General features: G+C 41.5%; 2 protein-coding genes across 3 annotated transcripts; one reads left to right on the plus strand and one right to left on the minus strand.

Moving 5' to 3' along the window:
* Nucleotides 1–1,277: 1,277 nt before the first annotated feature.
* On the plus strand, nucleotides 1,278–8,819 carry wfs1b (Wolfram syndrome 1b (wolframin)). The gene is made up of 10 exons (XM_088432256.1): nucleotides 1,278–1,411; nucleotides 2,082–2,387; nucleotides 2,509–2,585; nucleotides 2,690–2,834; nucleotides 2,914–3,087; nucleotides 4,236–4,316; nucleotides 4,419–4,576; nucleotides 4,648–4,884; nucleotides 4,960–5,078; nucleotides 5,251–8,819. The coding sequence occupies exons 2-10, from the start codon at nucleotides 2,084–2,086 to the stop codon at nucleotides 6,788–6,790; spliced, it is 2,835 nt and encodes a 944-aa protein (XP_088288382.1). The 5' UTR covers nucleotides 1,278–1,411; nucleotides 2,082–2,083; the 3' UTR covers nucleotides 6,791–8,819.
* A 312-nt stretch (nucleotides 8,820–9,131) lies between these two features.
* Nucleotides 9,132–27,849, minus strand: LOC148413780 (serine/threonine-protein phosphatase 2A 55 kDa regulatory subunit B gamma isoform). Of its 2 annotated transcripts, XM_088432257.1 has the most exons (11): nucleotides 27,661–27,849; nucleotides 27,072–27,405; nucleotides 22,332–22,488; nucleotides 17,536–17,633; nucleotides 17,088–17,253; nucleotides 16,382–16,494; nucleotides 15,765–15,942; nucleotides 15,065–15,229; nucleotides 14,007–14,176; nucleotides 12,072–12,163; nucleotides 9,132–10,606 (listed from the first exon to the last, which is right to left on the minus strand). In XM_088432257.1, the coding sequence occupies exons 3-11, from the start codon at nucleotides 22,411–22,413 to the stop codon at nucleotides 10,309–10,311; spliced, it is 1,362 nt and encodes a 453-aa protein (XP_088288383.1). In that variant the 5' UTR covers nucleotides 22,414–22,488; nucleotides 27,072–27,405; nucleotides 27,661–27,849; the 3' UTR covers nucleotides 9,132–10,308. The 2 variants fall into 2 exon arrangements, with proteins under 2 accessions (XP_088288383.1, XP_088288384.1); XM_088432258.1 differs by lacking the exon at nucleotides 22,332–22,488.
* Between the last annotated feature and the right edge of the window lie 121 nt (nucleotides 27,850–27,970).

Genomic DNA, 27,970 nt, shown 5'->3' on the forward strand with positions numbered 1-27,970 from the left:
AGAAAAGACTTGAAACAACTTGAAAATGCGTGTCTCAGGAGTAATATTGATCAACCATTGCTCTATATGTCCATTTTCTAACAGTCCTTGTTACTATGGTTACTGTCCATACATTTTCCTTCTAGAATCTACTTTGTTGTGAGAGTTAGTCATTACATGTGTGAGTTAAGTTTAGCAAAAAAAATGTTCATCAGTGGTGGAAGACTAGGTTAGCCAAAAGCTGCTCTCCTTGGACGAGAGGCAGAGCACACTCAGAATTGCCAGGTCATATCGCAGAAAACATTTAGGACCAATGGGCGATTAGGCTTCAAAAACCTAATGTATGATTGTTGAGCATGGGGGGGAAAGGGGGAGAAAACTAACATAAGCATTCAACAAAAAGATTCCAAAGGGGCTATGATTGAAACCCAGAACCCCTTAACTATAAAGGAGGTGCTCCCACCACAATTTAAACATGCACCCCATGCAATGACCGATATTTGCATAACCACATTTACAATACTTAGCAAATGAGATTTTTTTTTTTAAATAATACCCACAATTTTGCCCAATTTAGCAGTGAGCATATGCATCCATTTTAAAATTAGGCCTCTCCTTATCCTCTCAACTGGATCTTGCAAATCTAGTAATCAAAGATACATTTACATAACTGCCTCATGGCAGCTGCAGTTAAGCTTGCCCTCAATTAGGGTTTATGTCTGCCACTGCCACTTAATAGGTCTTGGGAATTTCAATCTTAGCAAGTATTCAGCGTCCAGAGATTGTTTTAAATTTCATGTATATCCCCCTGCTCCTCTATTACGTACAGATGTTCCGTACAAGTGCCTGGGGCAATCCAAAACAAAACTGTTAGTGAACGTTAGTGTGTCGTGATCTATTTATTGTTTTATTATAATTATTATTTAACAGTGAACACAACAGCGGAAGCAATAAAGCCCGTGCAAATATTGTTGTGGGTCTTTTAAAAACTGTAAGTGCAATGCTGCCATCTTTTGGCAATAGATGTCCATTCAATCTTTCCGAAATTTTGCACAACAAAATGCAAAATAAGTTAAACACAATGTTTTGACTTATTTAAACGTGGCCATTTTTTTTCATTCACATTTTCAAACGAACAAAATGTACGAAAACCAACACATCCACACCTTTAACTTTACGATCGATTGCTTTTGCCTGAGCGACAACTGCAAACTTCCTGTTTTGTGGCCAATTAAAACATTTGACACAAACGTAGTCATTAATTCTGTCCAATCGTAAAAGTTTTTTTTTACAGTAGGCCGGAAACAAGCTGTTAGACTTGCGTGGTGTTTGACTAAAGACAACCGAGACCGAGAGTGTCGTTGTGGACAGAGGTTCTTCTAAAGGACAACATGGATCCATAAATCGTGTCCAAAAGCCGTGTATTTTGAAGGTGATTTTCATCTCCAGGGAGGATGACTTTGATCAATATGCATGAAGGCGTGCTTTTGTGACATATTGCAAAAATACATTAGAATTGGCAACTAGTTCAGTACGGTTCTGATGCGCATTAAATGTATTATAATATTGCATTTTTTTTTTTAATTCGTGTAAAATATTCTTAACGAGCCTTTCGGGATCGAGATCGTTGGAGAACTTTCACGTCTATTTCACCTATTAACTTACATCGAGGTCATTTGGCGCTTCGAGGGGAGATTCCCAATCGGACAAAGCAGGGTTCCACTTTAGGAACTTTGCAGGATGTCACCTTCTCAATTTAGCATTCCACTTCATAAGAGATTGCATGAATGGAACAGTGATATTGATGCTTTGTTGGATTTGACTGCGGCACGAACGCAACAAATAACCTGCAAAGACATTTAGTAAATAAGACAAATACAATGCAAACTCTATTTCTACTACTAATTCTAATTAAAGCATTTACAGGACGGACAGATAAAAACGTGCTGTGACATTGTTTTCTTTAGAATCAACTTGACATATTGTCAGTTGATAAATTTGCAATATCAAATGAAACCACGATAACATTTACATTCTTTTGGAATTTGTTCCATATTTTTAAAACATGCCTTGATCTTTCTCACTTATTTAATTCTTTTCAGCTATGGACACATCAGGCATCCCAAATCCCATCAGTTCTCCCCCAGACGCTGCGCGGACACGCCATCCTTCTCCAAGATTTTCTCCTAATCTCACCGCATCAACCAGTTTGGCAGCGTCGTCTTCGACAGCGTCCCCTCAGCCTGCGCCTCGTCTTCATTCCCGCTCCTCGTCGCTCCCCACGCCCACCACTTCGCCTCACCGCTCGCCCGTCAGAAGCCCCTCTCAGCTTGGGAGAGCTCAGCTCAACGCGGCCTCCTCGGCCACTGCCGGAACATCAGCCACAGCTCAAAACACGCCTGAATCGGGTGAGAAGTCTGTCCATTGATCCAAATGAAAAAGAATCAAACACATACGTCAAGGCACCATTGTTATATATTTTTCTGTCAAAGCGTCAATGTAATAAAACAAATTTGCATCACCTTTCAGAGGAGCCAGAGGAAGAGGTCAGTTTTGAAGATGTGGCTGAGAAAGCAAAGTCAGGTGACGCTAGAGCGCAGACCAAGGTCAGTGTCAACCAGAAGGTGGACTCAACTTGACAGGGTTATATTAATGAGTAAGGTCTGGCCATGGGACAGCTAAAGTGCCCTTGTGTCGCATGTCTCTCCAGATGGGCCGCTTTTTCCTGGCTCTGGCCCAGGAAAGAGATGAAGAACTGAACCACTGCAACGCTGTCACCTGGCTGGTCCAGGCCGCTAAACAGGGCCGCAAGGATGCCGTGAAGCTGCTGCAACAATGCTTAGCCTCCAGGCAAGGTAACAAATATGTCCTTTGCCATTACTGCATTTGATTAGCAACACGCTAACGAATGCGGAGCCACGTGCTATTTTCTAGGCATCACTTTGGAAAACTACGAGGAGGTGAAGAAGTTGTGCACAGAAACCCGTTTCGAGAGGGGAGTTCGGAAAGCGGCCCTGCTGATGTATTGGAAGTTGAACCCAGAGAAGAAGAGGTCGGTGGCTGTTTCGGAGATGCTGGAGAATGTGGAACATGTCCACACAGATCAAGGTATGATGCAGGGGTTACTTCGTTTTAAAAGCCAAACAAGTGACATACAGTACCTGTAGTTATAAGACTGTAAATCATGTCAGAAACAAGAATACAAACCAAAACTTTTATAGTTCATGAAACCATATGTAAACATGGGCTGCGCTTCATAGCCACTAAACATATCTAGACACTTTGTAAGTTAATAAATACTATGTATTGTACATGTACATGAAAAAAATTAACGATACAACCTGCCAACAAACTGAATTCAAGCTATATTATATTTTTCCTCCTAAATTGGAACCTTTGCAATTTGAAAATGGCATTCTAAAACTTTGTGTGATTGATTTGAATTTGATTAATTGTTCAGACTGAATAATAAACTGGATGTTTATTATAATACAGATTAATTTAAAGGTTGTGGTTATGAACAAAATAAAATGTAAAGAGGACCTTAAAAAGAATCTCATTAAAAAATGTAAATAAATAAATCTTTAAACAAATAAATAGTCTAAATTTGATTGCTTTTAAAACATTTCAAAAACTTCAGCCCTACATTAGAGTTGAATTTAATGAGACTTTATTCATTTAACCATTTTCAGCAGTAAAAATATTATTATTGTTTTGTCTATAAATAATACGATGACTTTATTTTTAACGTACAATTACCCCCCCACGTTCCCCGAAACATGCACGGAAGTTATATTGGAAAACCCCAGGTTGTCCTTAAGTGTGTTTGTGAGTGTGAATGGTAGTTTGTCTTTGTGTGTCCTGCGATTGACTAGGAATAAGTCCAGGGTGTACCCCGTCCACTGCTGCAAGACCGCTAGGATAGGCTCCAGCACGCCTGAGGTCCAAGTGAGGATAAGCGGCTAAGAAAATGAATGAATGGATGGGATTGGTTGGGATTGACATTGGTTTTTACCTGAGCCTCGGGCACATGTGACTGCAAATAAACAATAATGAATTTAACAAATGAAATTTAGACTAAATATACTGCTGAAAATTGCTAAATAGATATCCCTTATATTTCTGTGCTGAGATTCAAACTCTGAGCTTTTCATCTGTGAAGCAGTCATGTTGCCCACCACACTTGACAGTGTTAATTAAAACTAAACCAATTATATTGATTAGATCATTTGTGTGCTATTTTGCTCCATTTTCAGACAAAACAGTCTCCCAGGGCCCACTTAACAGCTCTGCGAAGAAACAGAGGAGAGTTCTGCAGACAATGGTGACCACCGAGTGTAAGTAGAATTGCCGTTATGACAAATCAAGCCCTATTGAAAGCACACAATGAAACTCAATTATTAAATTGGAAATTCGTGCGTATTATTGTGTGTTTGTAGCCATTTCCTATATCGGGATGGATGAATTTGTCGAGATGACGAAGAAGTATGCTCAGGGAATGGCGCCACCTCCGGCCATGGCGGCCGTGTCCGGCAGCGACGAAGAGGACGACGACGATGTGGTGAAAAACCCAGATGAGCTGCCCCTACATCAAAAGGTAGGAGTATCACAGTTGAGTGTAGAAAGTTGTACCAACGGTGTTCTAACGTCTCTGTTCATTGTGGTAAGCTGCTGAAGTTCCCGCTTCACGCTCTGCTGGAGATCAAGGAGCACCTGATTGACTGGGCGTCCCGGGCGGGCATGCAGTGGCTCAGCGCTCTCATCCCCACGCACCACGTCAACGCGCTCATCTTCTTCTTCATCATTTCCAACCTCACCATCGAGTTCTTCATCTTCCTCATCCCTTTGCTGATTTTCTACCTCTCCTTCTTCTCCATGATTATTTGTACGCTGCGGGTATTCCAGGTCAGACCACTCACTTTCTTCTTCATTGTCTGAGAAGGACGCGTCTTGACAGTGTCATTTTGTCCCCCGTGGTAGAATTCCAAAGCCTGGGAGAACTTTCGGGCCCTAACCGACCTACTGGCGCACTTTGAGCCAGGTCTTGACCTGGAGCAAGCTGAGACCAACTTTGGGTGGACACACCTGGAGCCCTATCTGTAAGGACAGCCTTTTTCAAATACAGAATTTGTGCCTGATTAGCTTTGCGCTCCCCGTTGTGATCTTAGAGCAACCTCGGTTTTCATATGCACTTCTTTTTGTCTGATTCAGTTTTCGTCAAGGTCTTTGGAATTTATTATCTTGAGAAGAAAATACTCATTTTTACCTCAGGTACTTCCTGCTCTCCGTGGTCTTCGTGGTGTTCTCCTTCCCGGTGGCTGACAAATCGTGGATCCCGTGTTCCGAGCTGGCGGCGGTGGCTCTCTTCTTCACCGTCACCGCCTTCCTCAGCCTCCACGCCTCCGCTAAGTTGTTTGCTCGCAAGGCCCTGCTCACCGAAGTTCTCTCAGGGGCCTGCTCCCTGGCTCACCTGCTTCCCGACTCCTTGTGGGCGCTCAAGATCTTCGGGAGAACGTTCGTCTCGGTGCCTCTGGGCGACATCGTGGCGTTAAACATCGGGTTGCCCTGCGCTCTCTACGCCCACCTGGTTTACCTCTTGTTCCGCATGGCCCAGCTGAGAGGCTTCAAGGGGACTTACCTATGCCTCGTGCCGTATTTGGTTTGCTTCACGTGGTGCGAGCTCTGCTTGGTGTTCCTCAATAACGCCACCGCCATCGGCCTCATCCGGACCTGCGCCGGTTATTTCCTCTTCCTGTTTGCGCTGCCCGTTCTCTCCCTGGGCCTGGCTGCGATGCTCATCGTCCAGCTCCTACAGTGGTTCGTAGCGCTGGAGCTCACCAAGATGGCCGTCACGCTGACGGTGTGCTTCGTGCCGGTCGTTCTGAGACTTTGGACCCGCTTCAGCCTGAACCCCATCGTGGTGGTCCGCTCGCTGTCCAGGAGCAGCATCGTCAAACTTATTCTGGTGTGGCTCAGCGCCGTGGTGCTTTTCTGTTGGATGTACGTGTACAGGTCGGAAGGGATGAAGGTATACAACTCCACACTCACCTGGCCACAGTATAGCAACTTGTGCGGTCCGTCGGCGTGGAGGGAGTCCAACATGGCCCAAACTCAGATCCTCTGCTCACACCTCGAAGGCCACAGGGTCACCTGGACGGGCCGTTTCAAATACGTGCGTGTGACGGACATAGAGAACGGGGCGCAGTCGGTCATCAACCTGCTTCCCGTGCTAGTGGGGAATTGGATGCGTTGCCTGTACGGCCAGCCGTATCCTACGTGCGACAGCACGCAAGACCCCCCGGTGGGTCCTCACCCTTTCCTCACCCCGCCGCTCCAAGACCCCCTTTGTAAACTCAAACAGCTGGCCAAGCACGACTGCCACGTCAAGCGCTTCGACCGCTACAAGTTCGAAGTCACTCTGGGCATGCCGCAAGAGAAGAAGACCAAGAACGGGACCGTCGTGGAGGACGAAGACTCCACCAAGGACATTGTCCTGCGTGCCAGCAACGAGTTCAAGTCGGTGCTGCTGCACTTGAACACGGGGAGCGTGGTGGAATTCAGCACCATCCTGGAGGGACGGCTGGGCTCCAAGTGGCCCGTTTTTGAGCTGAAGGCCATTCACTGCCTGTCGTGCGGCAACGCCCGTCTGTCCAGCCGCAGACAGTACAAGATTGAGCACGACTGGAGGCGCACGGCCCAGAGCGCGCTGCAGTTTGGGTTTGACTTCTTTTTTAACCCTTTCCTGACCGCGCGACTACGCCAACTCCCCGACACAGGGACCGACACTGTAACGGAAGTAGCGGCAGGGTAGTATACAGAGAAATCGAACCAGGTTTGGTGCCTGAAACAAACGGAAGCCATGCAGTCCTCACAAAGATGAATATTCAGTGAAATTTCAGTGTGTGTGTGTGTGTGTGTGTGTGTGTGTATATGTGTATATGCGTGTACATATATTATTGTATATACTTTATGTATGCTTGTGCATATATACAGTATACTGTTATGTACTTTATGTGTGTGTGTGTGTGTGTGTATATATATATATATATATATATATATATATATATATATATATATATATAAAATTACCATGTTTTCAAAGATGAACACTAAACCCACTTTATCTTTAAAATAACGTTCATTTTAAAATTTACTCATACTCACCGCACCATTTGTGGACAGCTGAAAATTAGGGCTATGTGATATGGCCCCAAAATAAGACTTAAATTTTCTTCAGTCATTCGGACAATTATGATTTTAATGAAAGAAATAAGCCCAACCAACATAGGTTTGATTTATTTAAAGAATAAATCACATCCTGTAGAAAATATTTAGGTAAAATATTAACGTTAACGTTCATAGCTTGTGCATAACTTGCTTAAAGGAATAGTCCATTTGTTTAGCAGCACAAAAAAGTGAATATTTTGTCTCTAAATTACCTCTTTTAGTACCAGTCATTTTTAGAGACTCCTATTCAAGTGTTGGCGCACTTGAAAATATAAAAAAAAAATATTCATGAATAAATACCTATATCTGGACTCTTAAAAACTCAAAATTATGCCGTTACGCCTCTTATAGTACCAGCCATTTTTAGGCACTTCTTTCCAAGTGTTAGCACACTAGTAAAAATTTGAAAAAAAAAAATATTGGATTGAATGTCTGGACTCATGAAAATGCAAAAACACATCTTTGGATTTGAATTAGTTGATTTGATAATTAAATTTTTTATGTACAATTATTAACTTTAAAAACACACTTTACTACATGTTGTAGACAAAAACCAATATCACCTGTGGTCCAGGCTTGGGTTGACCAATCATGGCTCATTTGTTTGACATGTGATGTTCAAAAGCTTTACCGTGATTGATTGTTACCTGAGCATTCTGCACATGTTCATTTTAGTAAACAACATGTTTTAGAAAGTATTAATTGTACATGAAAAATAATGTAATTATCAAATTAATTCATTGAATCCCAAATATGTAATTTTATGTTTTTTATGTCCAGACATTCAATTCCAGATATCCTTTTTTTTTTTTTTCAAATATTTTCATGTTAAGTAAGCTAAAGGAGAGTCTGTACGGTAACTATAAAACAACCATATATTAACTTTTTACTGCTAAAAATGGCTAAATAAGTGGACAATCCCTTTAAATGCCACAATTAGGTACCACAGGTAGTACCTATTGTAAACATGTCTTGTAAAGCACCCATCCAGCATCCTGCCACTTTTGCAAATTCTTGATTTCACAATTTAGCTAATTTTCAAATGCTTGATTTTCAAACTGACAAATTAATCAAATCCTTTCTATTTATTAAGCCAGCCCTACTGAAAATAAAAGATAGTATGTTTACATTGCACACAGCCAACAGACAGGAGCATCTGTTGAATCAGATGGTTGATACAAGCTAGTTGTTTTCAAGTGCCTTCATTGCACTTACATTTCTGGCATCTTTTTCATTTCAAAGGACAATATTCCAATTATTTATTGTGCCTTCTGTTCTTACGTCAGTGTGTAAAAAGCCTGCTGTGCAGGAATCAAACATGTTAAATGTCATCAGCCCGAGTGATTATTGTCTGAAGTGAGGTCAGCGGTATTTCCTGTTTTTTGACTCATAAATATATGACAGGAATATATGTTGTTTGTATTAATTTAAAGTGTTGTATTGAGTTCACAGAAAAAAGAGCACAAAAAATAATAAAACTAAGCAGCCCTTGATTAGAATTTGATCAACTGAAAAACATGAGAATTTTTTGAAGTTTTTTTAAATACTGTATTAGGATTATTTCTATATCTTATAAACGGAAAGTGTGTTAATAAAGATATTTGTATTATAAATATTTTGCCTAAATACTGTCCTACTCAGCACCAGACATCTTCTGGTTGTTGTTTTGTTTTTTTTTCTCTCTCTCACACCCCATTTGACTTCAACAACATGAAAAAACAGCATTTTACTTGCACCTTTCAACCAATATAAGATTATCATTTTCCTTCCTAATTTTACTATCTTGAAAATCTGTTTTTTCGACGGAATTTCCTCGTATTATTTTGCTGGGTGTGGTATTAAAACGCTAGGTGGTGTCCTAGTCCACAGTAATGCTTACTCCCATCAAGAGAGAATAAATGCAAGAGTACAAAATACACTGAGAATGCAATTGTTGAAATCTTTATTCAAAAAAAAAAAATCACGATTTTTCCATCCCTGCCTGTTCGACAGGTTTGTAATCAACGTACATGAGCACAAAAATATGCAAATATTTACATTAGTTTGGTCAGCAAATGGAGAAAACGATTTTTTTTGTTTATTCCAAAAGTGAAATAAAAGAATAAATTGTTCTCCAAAAATAAACAATTCTGCACATTAGCAAAGTAATCAGTGAGGAAGGCTAAAGAGATAAAAGTAGCATCTCTCTGCTGTCGCTTTGGAGGCAATGATGTAAATCATTTGAGTCCACTGTCTGTTTATGGGTTGAAAAAAATATACCATTAATGTCCAAAAAGAGGGATGTTACATACAGACACCGTTTAGGCCCTTTTTTGAGAGTATAACAACGACCTAAAACGTTTGTATTGGTTCTCCTTTGCACTGGGTGGATTTCCGTATAGCTTCATTCCAACTGGTACATGTAAGCGTATGAACCGAACATCAGTAAACATGCGTTAGCATCCACAGACGCAAAGGTAAAGAAAGTTCGGTCATCAAGTGGTTCCTTCGTGCTGTAAGCATTTTGTACAGCTGGGTCTAAATGGTTAAGAAGGCAGCCAAGTCATTTAGGCAGTCTACAGTAGGCTCAATCTGTTTGACATGCAGCATATTTGTTGCTTCATTGCTTATTTCAATTTTAAAAAAATGCTTCTTCTTTTTTTGCTTCCTTCGTATTCAAGTAGCTCAAAATGCGGCCACAGACAAGAAGCAGAATCATTGAGATTTACAAACATGTGGAGGAGATTCTTGTGTGCATCCACATGTGAAGCTTCTGTTTGAAGGAATGTGAGACTCTCCTGAACAGGAGAGATCTTGGACCAAAAGGGATGTCTCATAGCTATCATCATAAATACATAGAAGGGACAAAAAACATAAACTGAGGAGCATCAATACCCCATTTATTGTCACTGGTTCTGGTAGACACAAGGGGTTCAAAATGGGGTACGGTAAAAAAGAAATGCATGTAAACATCTCTCCAGTCTGAGGTTTCTACTCCTCATCCCATCCATAATTCCATCATGTCCTACATGAGGTCCGTCCAAGGTTGATGAGGAGGTGAGCGTGTTTGTCAAGTCCCGCGAGCGTGTATGATTGCGTACATTCTGGCGTCTCCGTCGGCGCTCACGACTGCATCTCCGAGTTGAGTTTGTCCTGGAAGATGTACAAGTTGTTGGTGGCGGCGATGGCGATGATGTTCTCCGTGGGGTGCCAGGCCGTGTGCAGGATCTTCTTGGTGAAGTCCAGGCTGTCGACGCTGATGTCGTCCTTGCGCCGCTTGCCCCCGGCGGCGCACACTCTGCGCGGCTTGAGCACGGCTCGGGGTTTGCTGCTCTCTCGGGACGCCTCTAAGGTCACGTCGCGCTTGGTGTTGCGGTCGAACATGCGGAAGAAGTTGTTGTAGGCTCCTGTCATGATCACGCTGCACGCACCGCAGATCGTACGTTAGGAAAACGTCCATTCACGCACCGGAGGAGCGGGGGGAAAACTCATATAGGAAAACTCATTGGAGCGATGTTAGTGGTGATGATGTAGTAGATCAAAATAAAATAAAGTTCATGCAGGTGGTTTGTGATTAGGTCCGACTGCATGTACTTCATAGATTGATTAATATGGTTTAATATGATTACTCAATCGTTTCAGTAACATATCTGATGTATTGCTTTTCAAAGCCATGGCAGGAACAGTACATTTTTCTTCTTCGATTAAGAGTAAACTAATGGGAAGCATCAACATGAAGCAATTTATTGGCTATGAGCATCAAATAAATCTAATCTTTTCACAAATCGAGCCATTTTTTATGTAAAATTGTCCAAATTCTCTAATTTCCTAAGTCAATAGAAAATTTTAAAAAATATTAACAGTGACAACCCTACTTGTAACGTTCAATTTATATAAAATATTGTGATGCATTCAAATGAAAATAATTAAAAAAATGTTTCTTAAATGATCCCAACCCCTTCCTTTATTTAGTACAGTACAAAGAAGTTCTTGGAAGAACAATAATCACTTTGAGCACTGTTGATGTTAAAGGGTGTCAAAAGGGAACCCAAACAAAGAAAGCCATTAAAGTTAATAGATATCAACTCTTTTTTTATGGGAATAAGTAGAGAAAACTGGCTGGCATGTATTTTTTTGTTTTTGTTTTTTTTTAAGTCTGGCATTAAAACTTCAGTATTTTGCCACTAGATGGCAGAAATTACAATCAAACGTTGTATTGTGTTCACCAGTTGCTGCTTAAGACCACAATTTCACTCATTAAAGCCAAAAGACCTTTTCCAAATGTATTTTAGAAGGGATGGGGGTGGGGGGGCAACATGGTTGACAGCTGGTCCTTCCTTCCATTTTCCCACATTCAATGGACGCCATTTTCTGTACTGACACAGCTAGGTTTTGGACTAGCTGTTCTTAGAGTGGCAAAATTAATTCCTTCATAATAGTTTTGCTTGCTAGTTATTGTGTAACCACGCTGGTCATTAAAGACAAGTATCTCAAACCATCTTTCGCCACTGAAATGAATGCAAGTGTCATTAATTGGTTCCTGTGTCCCCAGAAATCCTGCACCATTTTTTTCCCCCAATTAGATTAATAAATTAGAATATTCCCTATAATCAACTTGGAGCCTGGGGGCAGTACAATATAGTCATGCAGACGCAAATGAAGATTTTCACACCTACTGTAAGTGACTTAGTAGTTGTACGAGTAAATGTTTTTCTATGGCGTATTAAGACTATATCCATTTTATGTTTGAAAGTATGAATGAATTGAGTTGGTCATTCACAATACAATTACTGTAAATGTTTCACATGGGATGAAACAATCAAACAATAGTGATGAACGAATGTGCTTTGGCAATGGTGTTTCGAAAAAAAAAAAAAAAAACAGACCTGTCAGAGCCATTCCAGGCGCACTCGAACTTGTCGAAGATGCAGTCGTTTTCATAAAGGGAGCACAACTTGCTGCGGAGGTAATCATGAACCTGGAGGAGCAAGCAAATTAAAAATGAATCTATAAGGTACATCTGCTTCATTCGGTTATTGACTGCAGGTAAACTAAAAATAGAAGATGAAATGGACGACACACAAACACAAACACATTAAGCATGCAAAGATGGAACAGTAAACCTCCCCAAAGGTATCGCTAATGAGACAACACCCGCCCTCAGCAATATGAGGTGCCAGGAGTACATTTTAATCTAAAATGCCATTAACATCCGGCTATTATCACACACCAAGGCCATGGTAATCGAGACACATGGACGCACACACATTGACTAATAATTCCTCCCCCTTTGTGATTTCATGCAACCTGGCTGTGTCAGCAATGTGTGTCGGTTCTGAGGAGCTGAAATGTACACCTCCTCTTTGCCATTATCCTCTGAACAGAGCGCTCTTGTCTTATTCATCATCCAGTCAGCAATGGGTCATTTCCCAAAGCTGATGTTGCATTAATGCTGTACGTCAAACACGGTGACACTCCTGTACCTCTCGGTGCAGGGCGGTTGAACTCATTTACTACCAGCCATGTTTCGACCTACCGTTAGCCTATCATTAGAATTGATCATCTTGGTAATATATAAATAATAGCTTGTGATTGAACGTGTGGACTCTTAAAAAAATGTAAAATGACGTCTTTGGGACGTAATGAGTTAAATGGAACTCCCCTAATTCCTCAAGTCACCTTGCTACAGTTACTACCGTCTTTCTGCCACATCCTAAAAGTGTTTCCCTCACTTACTCTCTTTCCCAAGCCATCTACACCCCCCCCCCCCCCCCCCCCATCTTCCTCCTCCGTGCTGCATTGCAGATCTAGGTGTCAGGCACTGGGTGAAGTATCCCTTTCTTCCAGTTCGTCTTTATGAGACTGTAAATACCTCCTCATCGTCCGCATTTGCCCCGCCCACGCACATTCAGCCACGGCTGCCCTTTGAGAAAGTTGTGACCCCACATTCAAAAAAAATAATAATAATCTGAGACAGATACCATTCGGAAGACTGATATGGCATTATTGCACATGTTTGTTTCACACTTAATGCACACTCTCTGAATTTAAATTCTTTAGGAGAACCACATTAGAAAAACAGTATGTCTTAGAGAAACACCTTTGCAGGAATAAGGAAAGAGAGCTGTGAAATTAATGGGGTGTACAAATAGTGCTGCAGCGCCAAGTCTAGAGGGAATCAGTGCTTTGCTCGAGAGCATCTTGTCATTTGGAAGGTCACTTGCCCAATTGAACATTTAAAAGGCATTGGGATACTTTGGATAATATTTTTACATTAAAGGGATGTACAAATTAAAGGTGAAAAACATACTTTATGACCCATTAGAACATCATAGAGCAAATAAATAGTGTGAGGCAGGTCTCCACTAAATACTGTACTCCAAGTCAAGCTGAGGCATACAAATAAGGCACCATGATTTCTAATTACACATTACACAATCATAATAACACTTATTTTCACTAAAATTATATTCAAACAGCAATTGTTGACTATGGACTGGAGTTGTCAAAACAAATTGATCACCAGACAACTGATCCAATATCAAGTTAATCATCAACTATTTTTATAATCAAGTCATTTTTTAGATTTCTTTAGTCCATCGTGAAAGTAGTCTGGCAATCATTTGTTTCATCAAAAGAAGATCATGCAAAAATCTGCTTTTAGTTTGGGGAAACTAGGCAATGTTGCCATCCTCTGCAAAAAATAGTGGACCAACTGTAATGGCATAATTGTAACATGTAATGAATTCCTTGGCAGCACCCTATTGTGTCTCTTTACAGTCAAACAGGAAGAAACATATTTTGACCACAGCAGGACTCACCTGGTAGGTCTCCAGAGGCTTGCTCTCCATGTTGAGGTCCCACACTTTGGCAGTCAGGTAATCTCTGGTGAGCAGGTAGCGCCCGCTGTGGCTAAACTTGACATCAGACACAGAGGAGATGATCTCGGAGAAGAAGGAGCGAGCGCTGGGGTCCTCCGGCTCCTCAAACACTGGAGGCAAGGCAAACATGGCATGACATGAGAAATGTGCGCACAGGGAATAATTGAGATGAAATGATGGACGCAAGTGACAATAATACAGATAGATTAGGATTCATTTCATCTTGTTTGGATTTCATTTCGTTTGGATGTCACACTGATCAAAGAGAAGCATATTGCAATGCTGATACCTAATTTGCTAGTCCAACCATCATGAACATCAAGAGAGACAATCTAGCATCGTGAAGTGCTTTTAAAGATACTCTGTATATTTCTGTGAGCTCTCAAATTTTTCCCATTTGGAACAAAACTAATATTTTCAAACTCAAATACGGCTGCAGCTATCAAATATTTTGTATTTTATATTTCAAATGTCTTGACCGAAAATTCTACCCAATTCAGTAATTGAATATCCAGATAAAAATAAAACTTTGTTTTTTCTTGGTTAAAAACCAATTATGAATATATCCACTTAATAACAAGTTTGTTTTTTTTAACGGATTTTAACTGCTGACTACTTTTACTCGAGAAACATCATTGCGATTTTAGACATACCTTTCCCGTTTGGTTTATGAAATGACAATAGTGATTTTTGCTGGGTAAAAGAGCACATTTCAGTAAGCCTTTTTTTTCTTTTTACTTACTTAATGACAGGTTTCACCCCTAAATTCAATTGACCGATTAAAATCAAGATTTAAGATGCATAACTGGACTTTAATATTTTAAAATTCTAAAATTCCTGCACATTCAAAAGTAGCGGGGAAGCACAGGAGCAAAAATAAAACTGTTGTTCCCTACTGTTACTTCAAGTTACTGGATTTGTCCTTCACAAGTGAGAGGTGACTAAACTTTTGTGACATTTTTAGGACACCTCTAGAACATCTCAGCAGGTTTACTCACATTTGGAGTGTCGGTCGCACAGCGCCGCCTCCCTCATGTCACAGAGGCGCAGGGTGCCTTTGCTGCTGCTGTACACAAACAGGTTACAGTGGTGGGGGTGAAACTCGGCCGCGGTGATCACCTCTGTCAGATCCTCCATGTTGGCTGGCTTGATGTCCACAATGTCTGAGAGAAAAAAGCTCAGGGAAACAATTTTGCATTTCCTTCCGTTAATCCATTGAATTTATTCACTAAATAAGTCCCAAGGAAACTAATTAGAAAGACACCAGAGTAAATAATAAATACAAGCGGTGTAAGTATGATGTAAATGGTAAGACGAGAAACCCCGCATAAATCGTTACGAGAGAAAGAAATATAAACATAGATTGTGAGAAAATGCATTTGACAGTCAAATCATTTGTAATATAATAAATTCTGCTCGGGCAAGGAACGTGGCAATACTGTAACCTATTGAGCTGCAATAAAGCTCCGAGAGGCTCTGAAATATTTATGCAGCCTTTTGAATTATTCATTAAGATACATTTTCACTCCCCAACAATAATACTCCCCTCCCCCAATGGTGGTTCTTTGTGCAGCAAAGTGCTACTCAATACAAGCCATGTATTGTACATTAGTAAAACGTTCGTTCGTGCGCCATTCATGCGACGTCAGTTAACCCCCCGCCCGCCCAACACACACACACAAAGTCAACAAAGGATACTGAAGCTGCGGTCGGTGATGTCCAGGTGCCAGAGGTTGATCCTCAAGTCGTCGGCCGACATGTAGGTTTCGTGGTCGGAGTTGACCGAGATGGAGTTGACATGATAGGTGTGGGCGTTGGCAAAGACCCGCCGCGGGCTCACCTCCACCATTAAGTCCATGGGCTTCAAAACAGGCACCTGTAAAGCACAGGGAGGCATTTGATGTGACAGATTAGGAGACGAGAAACTGTATAAATACAGACAGTAGATTCCATCCAGGCAATTTTATAGTATCGTAAATAAATATTTAAACGCTTTACTCCACCGGCATTAATAATTCATGCTCGAGCCAAAATTCATTTGTTTGATGGCACAATGGAGTTGCAGTGACGGAGAAAAGCTCATTAGACTGCTTTTCGATTACCACACAATTTGTGTGTTGTTCTGGACTACCGCACACTCGTTCCCATGACAAGTTAATGCAACCGGGGACTATTTTACGAATTTAAACAAAGTCAATGGTTGAATAGGTGCCACTGTCAAGTGAAAGGATCTTTGCACCCTTTCTGTTCTAGTACGCAACCGAGGTGTCAGTTATCTGCATGGAAAATCGTAAATGAATGAAAAACAGACTTACCTGCAGGGAGGTAACAGTGGAAATATCCTTGATGCGACCCTCCTCATCTTTCAGGTTGTATCCCTCTGGACGTTTGTCTCGTTCACTCACCTTCCACAACTTTATGGTTTTATCTGGTAAATGAAAAATCTAGTTTATAATGCAAGTCTGTTTCTGTATTTATTATCATATTTCTTAACCAGTTGCTCCTTCAACTCCATGGTGTTCAACCTCTCTGGCCTGTGTGTTAGTCAAATATTTTTAAAATTGGTTATACAATCAATTCATACAATTTATTTCACTTATGCGATCATCCCTAATTTCTCAACACATGATCAGATTATGACCACAAATTTTCCATCAGTCACTAAATATATCCTTATCAATCCTCTCCTGAACTCAAAGCTAGGGAGTCATCCAAGAAAACCGACATCCTAATTCAATTCAAAAAAGGACACGGAACACTTGAAAGAAAATCCCCTTGCACAATGCGAACCTACAGTAATAAATCTCTTTATCTGAAGGAAAATCTACTTAGGTTTTGTAACTCTGATTCGAATGTAACCTTAATTCCATTTATCCCTCTAATGCTCTTCACGCTGTCACGTCCACTGAGGCGCTGACCTCGGAAATTGTCCATTGGAGTTTAAATTCCTTTCCAACTAGAGCGAAGCGATACCAGGACTATTTTGTTTTCAGTGCGACTTGATTGACTGACAAAACTCACCATTGGTGGAGAGGAGGAAGTGTGCCGCGTTCTGCTGAGGCAGCCATCGGATCTTATTGATCTTCTCCTCAATCTCCAGACTCTTAAGGTAGTCAAACTCGGGCTCATGGCTCTGGAAAGTGCTATAGACGTTGTACTCTCCCTGGGAGAACAGCTCGGTTTTGCTCTGTGGACAGGAAAAAAAAAGCGTGTAAAAACAGAAGCTGAGGAGAGGCTTTTTGTTGGTCAAGCAGCATGTGTAACATCAGTGAAAACCATCTTGAGGAAGCAGTGTGGTGCCAACTTTGCACAACTGTAATGATGTGCGCTTACACACAGCGTGAGCATCAACTATTTCACAAACGAGACTGCAGCTGGAGGGGAAGTGGGCTTCATTTATCATTCCACTTGCGGATAGGACGAAACTACTCTAATTGTGTGTGCGAGAGAGACTTTATGATGCGTCTACCTCGGGTTCTCGCTGAAAGATGACCACTCTGCCTCCCTTGTCCCCAGTGGCCAGCAGCTCTCCCGTGTGGTTGAACTCAACAGTGGAGATGATGTCGGCTGCGTGGGGACAGAACGAGAGACAATGATGAAGGGGGATGGGGCAGTGAGTGGGGTGTTGAATGCAGCGCAAGAACAGGATTTATCATTGGAGCGTGCACAACCAGCTTGTCTACATCGGTGGTTTGCAACCTTTTTCTATTTTGTGCCTACTGAGATTTCTAGCTTGTCTGATGGAAAATTGTATCACGTGACTACACACACACACACACACACACACACACACACACACACACACATATACATATATTATCTTAATTTGGAAAAAAAACAGAAAAACAACAACACATCAAACCAGAAACGTTGTTAAAACCTCACGAACCCCAGCAGGTACTCATACCCACATTTGAGAACTGCTGGCCAATATCATAAATACCCAATTGGATGGTGTGGGCTTTCAAGAGGAAACACACATACAAATGCCACAAATTTGCGTCATTGTGATTCATGCATTGAAATACTGCAGCTCACAAGAGTAGTAGTGCCACTTAGTAATCATGAGCAGTTTTTTAACAACGTTCTCTGCCACAACAATGAGCTGAAGCGCATTTGTGAAGAGCAATTCAAACTGGATTGTTTGATGCGTTCATTTGCATAATTCTGACAATGTCTCCACTTGGCATTTAAAGACTCTTTTAAAGAGATCTTTTCTGTCATACACTATGCAGAATAGTCAATTGTTGAATGGAACATCTGAGGCTTGAAGATGGTTTATTGTTAGCTCCCACTTGCCAATACAGGTGGCTGTTTTAGTAAAATGATTTTCTATTCATGAAGCACTGATAGATACAATGGAATAGTTAGTAGACTCATTGGAAAAGATGACAGTGGAAAGCTTGCAAGAAAAAAAAAATCTTGAACAGACATTGTAGCAATTTTAGGCTCTGTTGGATTCCAAGCACAGTCCAAGATTGGTCTGAAATAAAGTAGAAGGTAAATGGTTACAACTGTGTCTGCTTAAGTCTGTTGAAATAATAAATGACTGAGCCCACATATTGTTGCTGTATTATCAATCTTCTGATCTTCCACAATATTTTTTAGTGTTGTTTAGGTGAGATTAAAAAGAGATGTATTAAATACAATATTTATTTATGAATAAATAAGTGACTTAATTCATTACTCTTATTTTTTAATCTCTTGCCTGCAATATCATTTTAATGCAACACTAATGAAAACTAATTCATAAGCTATTGAGTGCTCAAAATATATGAAAAATTCCCTCCGTGCAATGCAATTGTCACATACTGTATATTGAAACATTCATTCAAATGACTTCTCCTGCCTGTAAGATTTGTAGGGGAAAAACGGCAAACTCTAAACACAAAGCTACCAAATGATCCAACAATGCATTTAAGTAGGTCATAGCTGAGCTTTCCAAGCCTTCAACAAAGGACTCCAGAGTTTTGATACAAAAGAAAGCAGTCCTCAATAAGCCGCGGTTGTAATAAAAGCAGAGCGCAGAGAGGGGCATTTATTGAGAGTGTTTGAGATTCAAAGCCGTAGCGCTGCCAATTTTGTGGTGGCCTTGACTGAGACTGAATTTATGATGAGGGCAAGCAATACTTCTATGCCATTCCATCTCCAGACACAAGTGACACACAGCTTTTCTTCTGACACTCTCACACATCACTACCCGGGGTTCGCGCTCCTTCCACAGTACACTGATTGTCATTTTGGCCATATTCCACTTCTTTCTCATCTTTGTAGTTGTCTCTCCATATTCAAGCCTGAATCTCACAGCCCTCCCCCACAGCACTCTACGACTCGGCAGTACACTCACTGGTGCTGGTGATGCTGGCAATGGTGAAATGGGAAAGATGGAGAGGGGAGAAGGGCTTGGGCGGAGGCGATGGAGGAAGGGGGTGGATGGGAAGGAGGAGGGTGTCCTCCAATGAACAGGGTTGCCTTGGTAACAGGCTGTTCCAGCATTGGTACTCGACACGGTTAGCCGTATATGGAGCTCTGGTGGAGGAGGAAGTGGGATTAAATCAATCCAGGAAGATGGGGAATTGAGCTACTTCACTTTTGCCCACAAAACCAATTATTTAATTCCGGGAGGCAGAAAAAGTTATTGCGGCTAATTATTAGAGTGCAGGCTGTGCTGCACGCTGCTGCACTTGACTGGAAAGTCAACATGTGGCTGTGTAAGACAACGGGGTCTTCGAAGTCACAAAAGAGCGAAGATAGGCAAAAACTTCCAGAGCGTCACAAAATATGCACCACACGTTCTTCTCATCTTTCCCTGTTTGACAAACCTCTCCGTGAACATCTTTCCTGCTTAAAACATTATTCATGTCCAACTTCTGGACAGTCAAGGTGGAGAAAAGACAAGTGCTTCATCACAAGCTGTGTGTGTGTGTGTGTGTGTGTGTGTGTGTGTGTGTGCGCGCTTGTGTGTTGTGGTGTGTGCATATCTGCAAGGTTATCAGTACTGTGGATGCGTGTGTGCTGTTGCAAGCAAGCTGTGCCGGCCTCCCACAGACAGTCATTTGCATCAGCAGTTATTTCTGACTCACTACCACACTGCTGTGTCCACACATGCAAAACACTCAAAAAGGAATGAACACAATAAATTGTGAAAAAGAAAACAAATCTATCGGTTGTTATCAATGTTTCCAAGCATGTTTAACTGACAACATTTTGTGATCTTTGTGGTTCTCAAACAGGGGTTCGTACACCCACGGGGGTATGTGAAGGCAGGGTACATGAGATCGGAAAAGAGGTTTCTACTCCTGTATCTGCAAATCTGATTTCATGCTTTTTAATGCTGCGACGGTAGTTTCTTTTTCAAATTAGGAACAAATTAACTGGAACATGGAGTAACACTGCTAAATTGTGTTGTGATGCCTTTGCAAAATATTGTATGCCTTTACTTTTAGACGGATGCCCATTGTCATTAGTGATGCAATTTTTCAGCAGACAGGAAATAAAACAGACAATACTAGACGACCGATTTTCCATATCACTGGTGCCGGGCGAAATCTCATGCCTCTTAAATCATTACTTTTAAGGAGAAAAATCTTTGTTTAACATTTAGTATTGCATTGTGTAAGAGAGCAAGCAATTTTCAACTATTTAAATTGGTTAAATTTGTAAAAAAAGAAAAGAAAAAGCACATACATGTTTTTGAAAAAAAAATAGAAATTCACATAAATGTGGCTTATGATGTTTAATCTTGTGGCCATATATTGAAATGAATCAAAACAAAAGATTTGAGGGGAAAAAAAAACTTGCTCAATGCCAAAGACATATTTTAACACTGTATTTTCAAAAGGTTCAATCAGTTCCATGTATCTTTTTTTATATTATTTTTTGTTTAATGTTTTACAGAACACAACAGCCAAAAATGATTGATTACTTCGCTTCTTTAGTTTCTAAATTCATCACTCCAGTACTTCCCTAAAGCAGTAAATGACGTTAGTACTTTGGTCCTTGAAGTAAATGATTAATTCATTTAAAACACGCCGTTTTAGAACCACCTTTAGAGAAACACTTGCAAGAAAATGTGAAAAAGAAATCCAAATATGTAATTGTGTGTGTGCCTGGAACATACCCATCACCTAATAAATGGTGGTTTACTCTCATCCTCATGAGGAAAAATATTTAAAAAAAAAAAAAAAAAAGGAAAGCAAAAGCTTTGGGTAAAGAGCGGCTGTTAGAGGTGGGGAGGGGGAATTCCTTTTTTATGGGAAGAGATACAATAGAGACAGGGAGGGGAGCAGACTTCCCACTGTCCCAATTATGGATATGTCAGCTTTGGGAAAACATCGGGCATTAAAGCCAAGCCAAAAACACACACTCCTTAAAAGCGAACACAGGATGCTCCACAGCAGGAGATGTATGTGTATGTGTGTGCTGCATGTGCACCCGGCATGTATCTTTGAGTGTACGTGTGCACAAGTGTGTGTCCTCAAATTACCCAATAGGGAAAAAGAAATAAACGGGGGGGGAGAGTGGAGGGGAATAACCATCTGAGATTAAATTGATCCCTCTTCCGTAGTTTAGGGGTTGTCTGGGAGGGAAAAAAAAAGAAAAAAAAAAAAAACAATGGCCTGTGTGTGTATTGGAAAAACACATGAATGGAGACTAGCGAGTGTAGGGATGGTACAGCATGGGATCTTGAACACAAGCGGAGCAGAGCTGGTGTGAGCCTAATGGTCATTGACATTAACAATTAGTAGCAGCATGCTGGAAAAACAACTCTAATTCTGCTGAGACAATACGGATTGCTCCGCGCTGAAAGTATTAATGCTAAACCAGAGTAAGATTTGTCAGACTACCGTGACAAAAGATTTGCCGCTTGGGGATTTTCGTCCACTTTAGCACCCGGCGATATTGAAAGCAGTGATTAAGTGTCAACAGTTTACAAACAGCCAAATGTAATCCTGTGCATCTTTGACTTGAAAGAGGAAAGTCGACAGAGCTTCATCTGGTCCAACTATTTAAGGAAATCAATCACACTCGCGCAGACATTCTACATCACACAGTCTGAGATAAAAATAACATGGCTGGTACAGAAATAGTGGCACACAAAAGGAATAATGCAGACTGACAAAATGAGGTACGAAATACTGGTGACGCTCAGACTGACTAATTCCCCTGACACACGCAGCCTCACACGTCTCAGACTGAGCGTTGTGTGGCGCCACTCTTTAGGCAGACATGACCTTTGGGGAGAGAAGAGGATAGAGCACACACCTTCGGTATAAGAGGAAAACTGCTCAGGCTCCAGAGAAAGGGTAGTGATGTCGGAGCACAGCACCTGGATGGGGCTCAACATCCTGGGGGAGGAATCCGGGGTGGAGAGGGGTGGACGGGATGGGCGGAGCTCTTCAGGCTATAGCCAGGAGCAGCCCTGCAACAGGAGCAAGTGTGGAGGAAGAAGAGGTGGGTTGCAATGGGGAAGGAAGGAAGGAAGGACGGACGGAAGGAAGGACGGAAGGAACGAAGGAAGGAAGGAAAGTGGGGAGTGGTTAAGGCCGGGTCTGGGTTACGACATCGTGTGGCCATGAGTACTCACCGACTTGGTCAGAGAGGTGATGTATTCATGATCATATTATAGATCTAGGACACATTTGGTGTGAGGTTTTGCGGGGTCGAGGAGTCATGCAGGTTGGACACATATGGAGCTAAATGAACATCAGTGAAGTTCATTTGTCAAGGTTGGTCCTTTCTTATAGAAATTTCGATCATACTTCCCCAAATTGTGGCCTCGGGTACAACTGTGATCAAATGAATGCCACGTGGTGTCATTTGTACAAAACTGTATTTGACGGTACCAGTAAATGTTCACGCTGCATTGAAATAATTGTAAAACATGTGTATTACGCTCAAAAAAACAAATATTTACTTTGGAAAGAAGTTATCACTATCTGTCCTATTTTTTGATAAATTGAGGAACAAACTAATAATTCAAGCGTATTTTATGTTTGGCATTGCTGTACTATCAAATTGAAATAAAGTCCTGTTATTTACATTATACATTTATAATGTATATTTGCAGTATACATTTTGGCGACCTCTGGTGATATTTTGGTGAACGTTGGTGACCTTGAATGCACTATGAGATCTCAGTAGCCGTTACCTTCAAGGACACTAACCAAAGCACATTACTCAGTGGAATATGAGCTTAAAACAACTGATAGCTGCAGCCATATATTTGATAAAAAGACAACATTTAAAAAAAAAAATCTAAAAATGTATGTGGTTAAAAATGAGCAAATCCCTTATGTCTAACCCTGGCACTCCCTACAACTGAGTAAATAAATATCTTTTAATACAAAGTATATTGAACACCAACGAAGGCACATAAATGCATTCACACATACATCTGTTGCTTTGAGTCGTCATATTAATGACTGAAAAGTAGAAATGTTTAAGTTTTATATGACATAGCATCGCATTTGAGAGTCATTTAAAGATTTTTGGCTGCTAGATGAGCTCGTTTGGATGCATCATTGTATTAATCGGCAGTTACTAAAAGAGGCACATCATCTTGAGCATTTTAAAGAAATATATCATAACTTATTCCCAAAAGCATGAGGGAAAAGCAGAAGGCGAGGCGTATTTGGACGACGAATATTTCATGAGAATTAAAAAGCAAAGCCTCATCCACCCCTGGAGGCAATTCTACTCCAGTTGGAGCTTTTGTGTAACAAAGGGAGCTGGTGAGGAGGGAAAAGGGAATAAAAGAGAAAAGGTAAAAGAGATGGTGAGAAGTGGGGAGGGGAGAAATTGTGATTTGTGGAGGAAGGTTAAGCACCCCTCCTTTGTAGGTTTTGAAGGCCGGGGAACTCCCCATGGAAAGGTCTAGGGATATACTTTTATGTATGCACACGGATGCACGCACACACACACATTCATATAACCTGAGTGAACAAAGACGCATAGGATGTTCGCACAAAAACAAACGAATATATGAAGGCCACACAGGCAAAAAAAACAACAACAAAAATGGAAGCGCGCACTCACACCTCTCATTCCATTTGCCTTCAACGCTAACGTAAACCTTTCAGCAATGTTGGCTAATTATTTGGCAGATGTGCCACTTCAGCAATGCTGCCTTTGAGGGTGCGAGGGAATGGGAAGAGAGGCGGGTGGAGGAAGGGGAGCGGACATGGAAGAAGAGGTACGGTATGAATCATCTCTTATTTGTGACAGATGCTAACTGAGTGGTCTTCAGATATTGATTCACTTATTGTTCAGCAAATATCTGTCAGTGGGCGCTGCATGGGTAATGTGTTGCACTCTCATCTGTGTGTATGCCCGAGTGTGAGTGTGTGTGTGGCCAACATGCTGAGGGCTCATCAGAAATTCAACCGGAATAGCGCCTGTCTGAGAGGCGGAGAATAATTAATCCTGCCATTATTGGTGGGCGGAGACAACCTGTCAGTCATACCGTCCAAGCATGAAAAGCAGCATGTTTTTATTACAGACTGTTGCTATGGCAATAATGCATGCTCACTGGTGACCGATGTCACCAACGACGTCCTGCGGCTCCGTGGCCTCTCGGACAAAGGCGGTATTACGAAAGGAAACGTGTCAAATTAAAGGTCAAAGGCAGAAAAAGTAAAAAAAAAAACACAAGGGGTGAGTCACGCAAAAAATGAACACCTTCAACAGGCTGCACTGCAGGTCGCTTCTGACTAAGGCTGAGGGGAGGTAATTACTTCCGAGCACAGACTCAAAACGCTCAATTCAAGTGATGAGGAGGAAAAGAAATCCATCATAAAAGTCAGACTAGCATTGTCATTGTAGTTAACAGAAGGTGTGGGGGAGCAGAAACCAAAGTAAAATTGTTTGTGTGTGCAGCTGGACTGGCTATGATATTCCCCCCTCTTCTAATCTGATACGCTATCTATTCAATTTGACACCCTGCGTTATTACATTTGGGAGGAGAAGGTGCACATGTGTCCCAAAGAGGTTATGTTAGAGACTAGAGGCTCCGTTTTGCAGAGTCGGCGTAAAAACTGCTCCTCGGAAAGAGTCCTGGCAGACAGATGGCAATTTTTATTACAAGCCCCCCTCAAACCTGACAATTTGGTGACAGAAAGTAAGACTAGATTTTAACAAGTTATGGCAAAGGAAACGTGATGATGGTAAATTTGAGGCACAGGCAGACAGATAGTAAGCTTCAAACGTACGTTGGGGATGTCATCAACTTTTATACATAAATATTGAAAAAAAAGTGCGTGGAACACTTTGGTGTTTTCTCATTGGAGAAAACAATTCATTGAACTGCAGCTGTCACAGGAATATTTTTGGAAGCTACCACTTTCCCATCGATGCATCAAAAGATTTACATTAGTGTGTGGCAAAACCATTTCTTCTCTATTTATTGTTTCTTGAACAATTATTGTTGCTTTTTTGTATTGTTTAAAAACAACAATAAAAAAGCAATATCACCTATGAAAGGTTCATGTTGTCACCAACCTTCCTGAAACGGACTCGGCTCGGTCATTTTTACAAAGTAAAAGCAGATGTTTTAGTATGTCTTATTTTGATTTAACACACAAAACAGCCCATCTGCTTTCAAAAAGAACTACAGAATTCTGATAATGATTACTAATCAAGAGGTTAGAATCAGAGGATTTGAACAATATTAAATTAACAAGACTCACGCAATCTCAAATAATTATTTTTACGTTTGTTTAAAAAAAAGAAATTCCTTTTCTGTTCATCGAATGCATTGAGTGGTGCAATTAACGAGGTTAAGTCGTACATTGCTCAATGGATGTCAAATTTAACACTTGAGCTTTTAAACTGACTTTATGTTGCGTGTGAAGAAGTGAACTTTAGGCCAATTATTTACGCAACTTCCTAGCATTGATTACGTAACAGATGCCTCCAGTCCTCGAGGGCCTGTATTCTGTATGTTTTCAAACCTCTCTCAAAAATACCCGATTCAAATATTTAGGATCATTTTCAAGCTTCTGCAGAGTTTGCCAATGAGCTAATCATTTGAATCAGATGTGAAAACATGCAGGATACCGGCCCTCAGAGATTGGAGTTCCACACACGTCACTGTTGCTTGTAAAAATCAAGATTCGCTTCGTTTTTAAAGACAGGTCCACAGAATGACCCATGAAGAAATTTTATGAAATATATTTAAGGATTCTAGCTTATGGTATGGATGTACATATGTGTAATAAATAACACCGGTATTACTTGTATACAATTGTTGTTAATGGTTAGAGAACATGGAGAGAAATAAAGGTAAAATTGGCAAAGCCATTAGGCTGATTATTTTTGGTTTGAAGGGGCCGAAATTATATTCATCTTTAATATCCTTTTAAAAGCATCTCCAGGGGTGTCACGTGTCATATGATCGTGAGTTTTCAAAGTTCCCACTTCAGAGCTGCCAACTTGTCATCATCGGCAATTGCACATGTTGTGGCGCTTTTTGTTTTTTATGAACGTACTTTTGTGAGCAACAATCTCCTGCGTGAACCCCAAAGAGTCCATTTATGCTCATGTAGACCTTTCCCGCGCTGAATTAAAGGGGTGAGAGGAGTCGATCCATTTATAAAAATAGGAGTCTACCAAAAAACCCCACCCCAAAAAAAGAAGACTCCATCCATGCGCACACTTAGACCGCACTTTGCATTACACAGGATACGAAAATAGGGCCCGAGAGCATCTGTTCCAAAAACAAACATTCAGGGCAGATCAATTCTTCCCTGCAGCGCAAGTCCAGTGTGTTATACAACGGAAAAGGGCGATTACAAAAGCTTAAAAAGAAACAAGGACTTAAAGAAAAAGAGGACAATAAAACAAAGAGGGAAAGCCTTACCAAAGAGTTCAATTTTGTAAATTGGACATAGGCTGTTACTCATTTTTGCTGCTCTGTCAGCGCTTCATCGATCAATACGGATTTAAAGTACGATTACGGGGTAGTCCTGCCCTTCTTAGTACACACGTACTCTCCGGGGTGCTTACCTTCTGTCACATAGTTGTGGTCGGGGAGGAAGCCGCGGTGGTTGAGCGTCGGGGTGGCGTCAGTGTCTTCGCCCATCAGCGGGGCTTAGGGGTGCGCCCGTCCTGGGGGGGCAGCGTGACGGTGCTGAGGGTGGCAGAGCGCTATCGGAGGGGGTGGTGGGGAATCCGGCCAGCGCAGCGCCCATTACTGCTGCTCGCCGACGCCTCGTCAGCACAGAGCCGCAGTCATCCTACAGCTGATGAGGGTGAGGGGGAGCGAGCCGGTTTACGAGCAGGCCTGCCCCAGGGGATGAGCGGGGGTCCTCACGCAGACAAGCGGGGGTCAGACCTTAACCTGCAAAGGGTGAGAGACCTGCAAAGTTTATTTAAAAAAAAAAAACAACAACTTCATGTCACCTGCCTGGCATTACACACACATAAGGAGAGGACACCAAACAGAAATAATCTATTTATGTGCGGGTAATCCAAGAGAGGGTGGGGGTGGGGGTAGTTTTGGATGAGCCGATGGCTGGTGTCTCCGCAGTGCCGATGCTTCTGCAGTAAACTCACAAGCATGGACACGGGCATTCAATGCCGCAAACACACCCACCTGCAGAAACTCTTGGAAGATCCTCCAAAAAAAAAAAATGGTGGCTCCTTTCTCATTAGCCGGTAACGGTCCCTCGATCCTCCGCTCTTCCAGGATGAGAAAAGCCTGCTCGTCCTGCTGCAGTCTGCACTCTGGTATGCAAAAGGCAGAGTGGTGGAAGGTAGCGGGAAAGGGAGGGAGAGAAACTGACTGTGTAATACGATGAATGTGAGATGCATCAGACCAGGCCCCGCCCAGTTTGCAGCGCAGCCAATCGTAAGGAAGACGGGATATAGTCTGACCACTGAGCACAGGTTATTAAAGACCAGAA

Source organism: Hippichthys cyanospilos, chromosome 13 (assembly GCF_059441005.1).
Source record: "Hippichthys cyanospilos isolate Australia breed blue-spotted pipefish chromosome 13, RoL_Hcya_1.0, whole genome shotgun sequence".
NCBI classification, from domain to species: domain Eukaryota; kingdom Metazoa; phylum Chordata; class Actinopteri; order Syngnathiformes; family Syngnathidae; genus Hippichthys; species Hippichthys cyanospilos.

Bases quoted from the DNA above. Each gene is read 5' to 3' on its own strand.
- wfs1b (XM_088432256.1), top strand. From the start codon at position 2,084: ATGGACACATCAGGCATCCCAAATCCCATCAGTTCTCCCCCAGACGCT. The intron at 2,586-2,689 runs GTCAGTGTCAAC...ATGTCTCTCCAG, and splicing joins ACGCTAGAGCGCAGACCAAG to ATGGGCCGCTTTTTCCTGGC. The intron at 5,079-5,250 runs GTAAGGACAGCC...TTTTTACCTCAG, and splicing joins ACACACCTGGAGCCCTATCT to GTACTTCCTGCTCTCCGTGG.
- LOC148413780 (XM_088432257.1), bottom strand. From the start codon at position 22,413: ATGTTGAGCCCCATCCAGGTGCTGTGCTCCGACATCACTACCCTTTCT. The intron at 16,495-17,087 runs GTGAGTTTTGTC...TTCATTTACCAG, and splicing joins CTTCCTCCTCTCCACCAATG to ATAAAACCATAAAGTTGTGG. The intron at 14,177-15,064 runs GTGAGTAAACCT...CCTTGCCTCCAG, and splicing joins GTGCGACCGACACTCCAAAT to TGTTTGAGGAGCCGGAGGAC.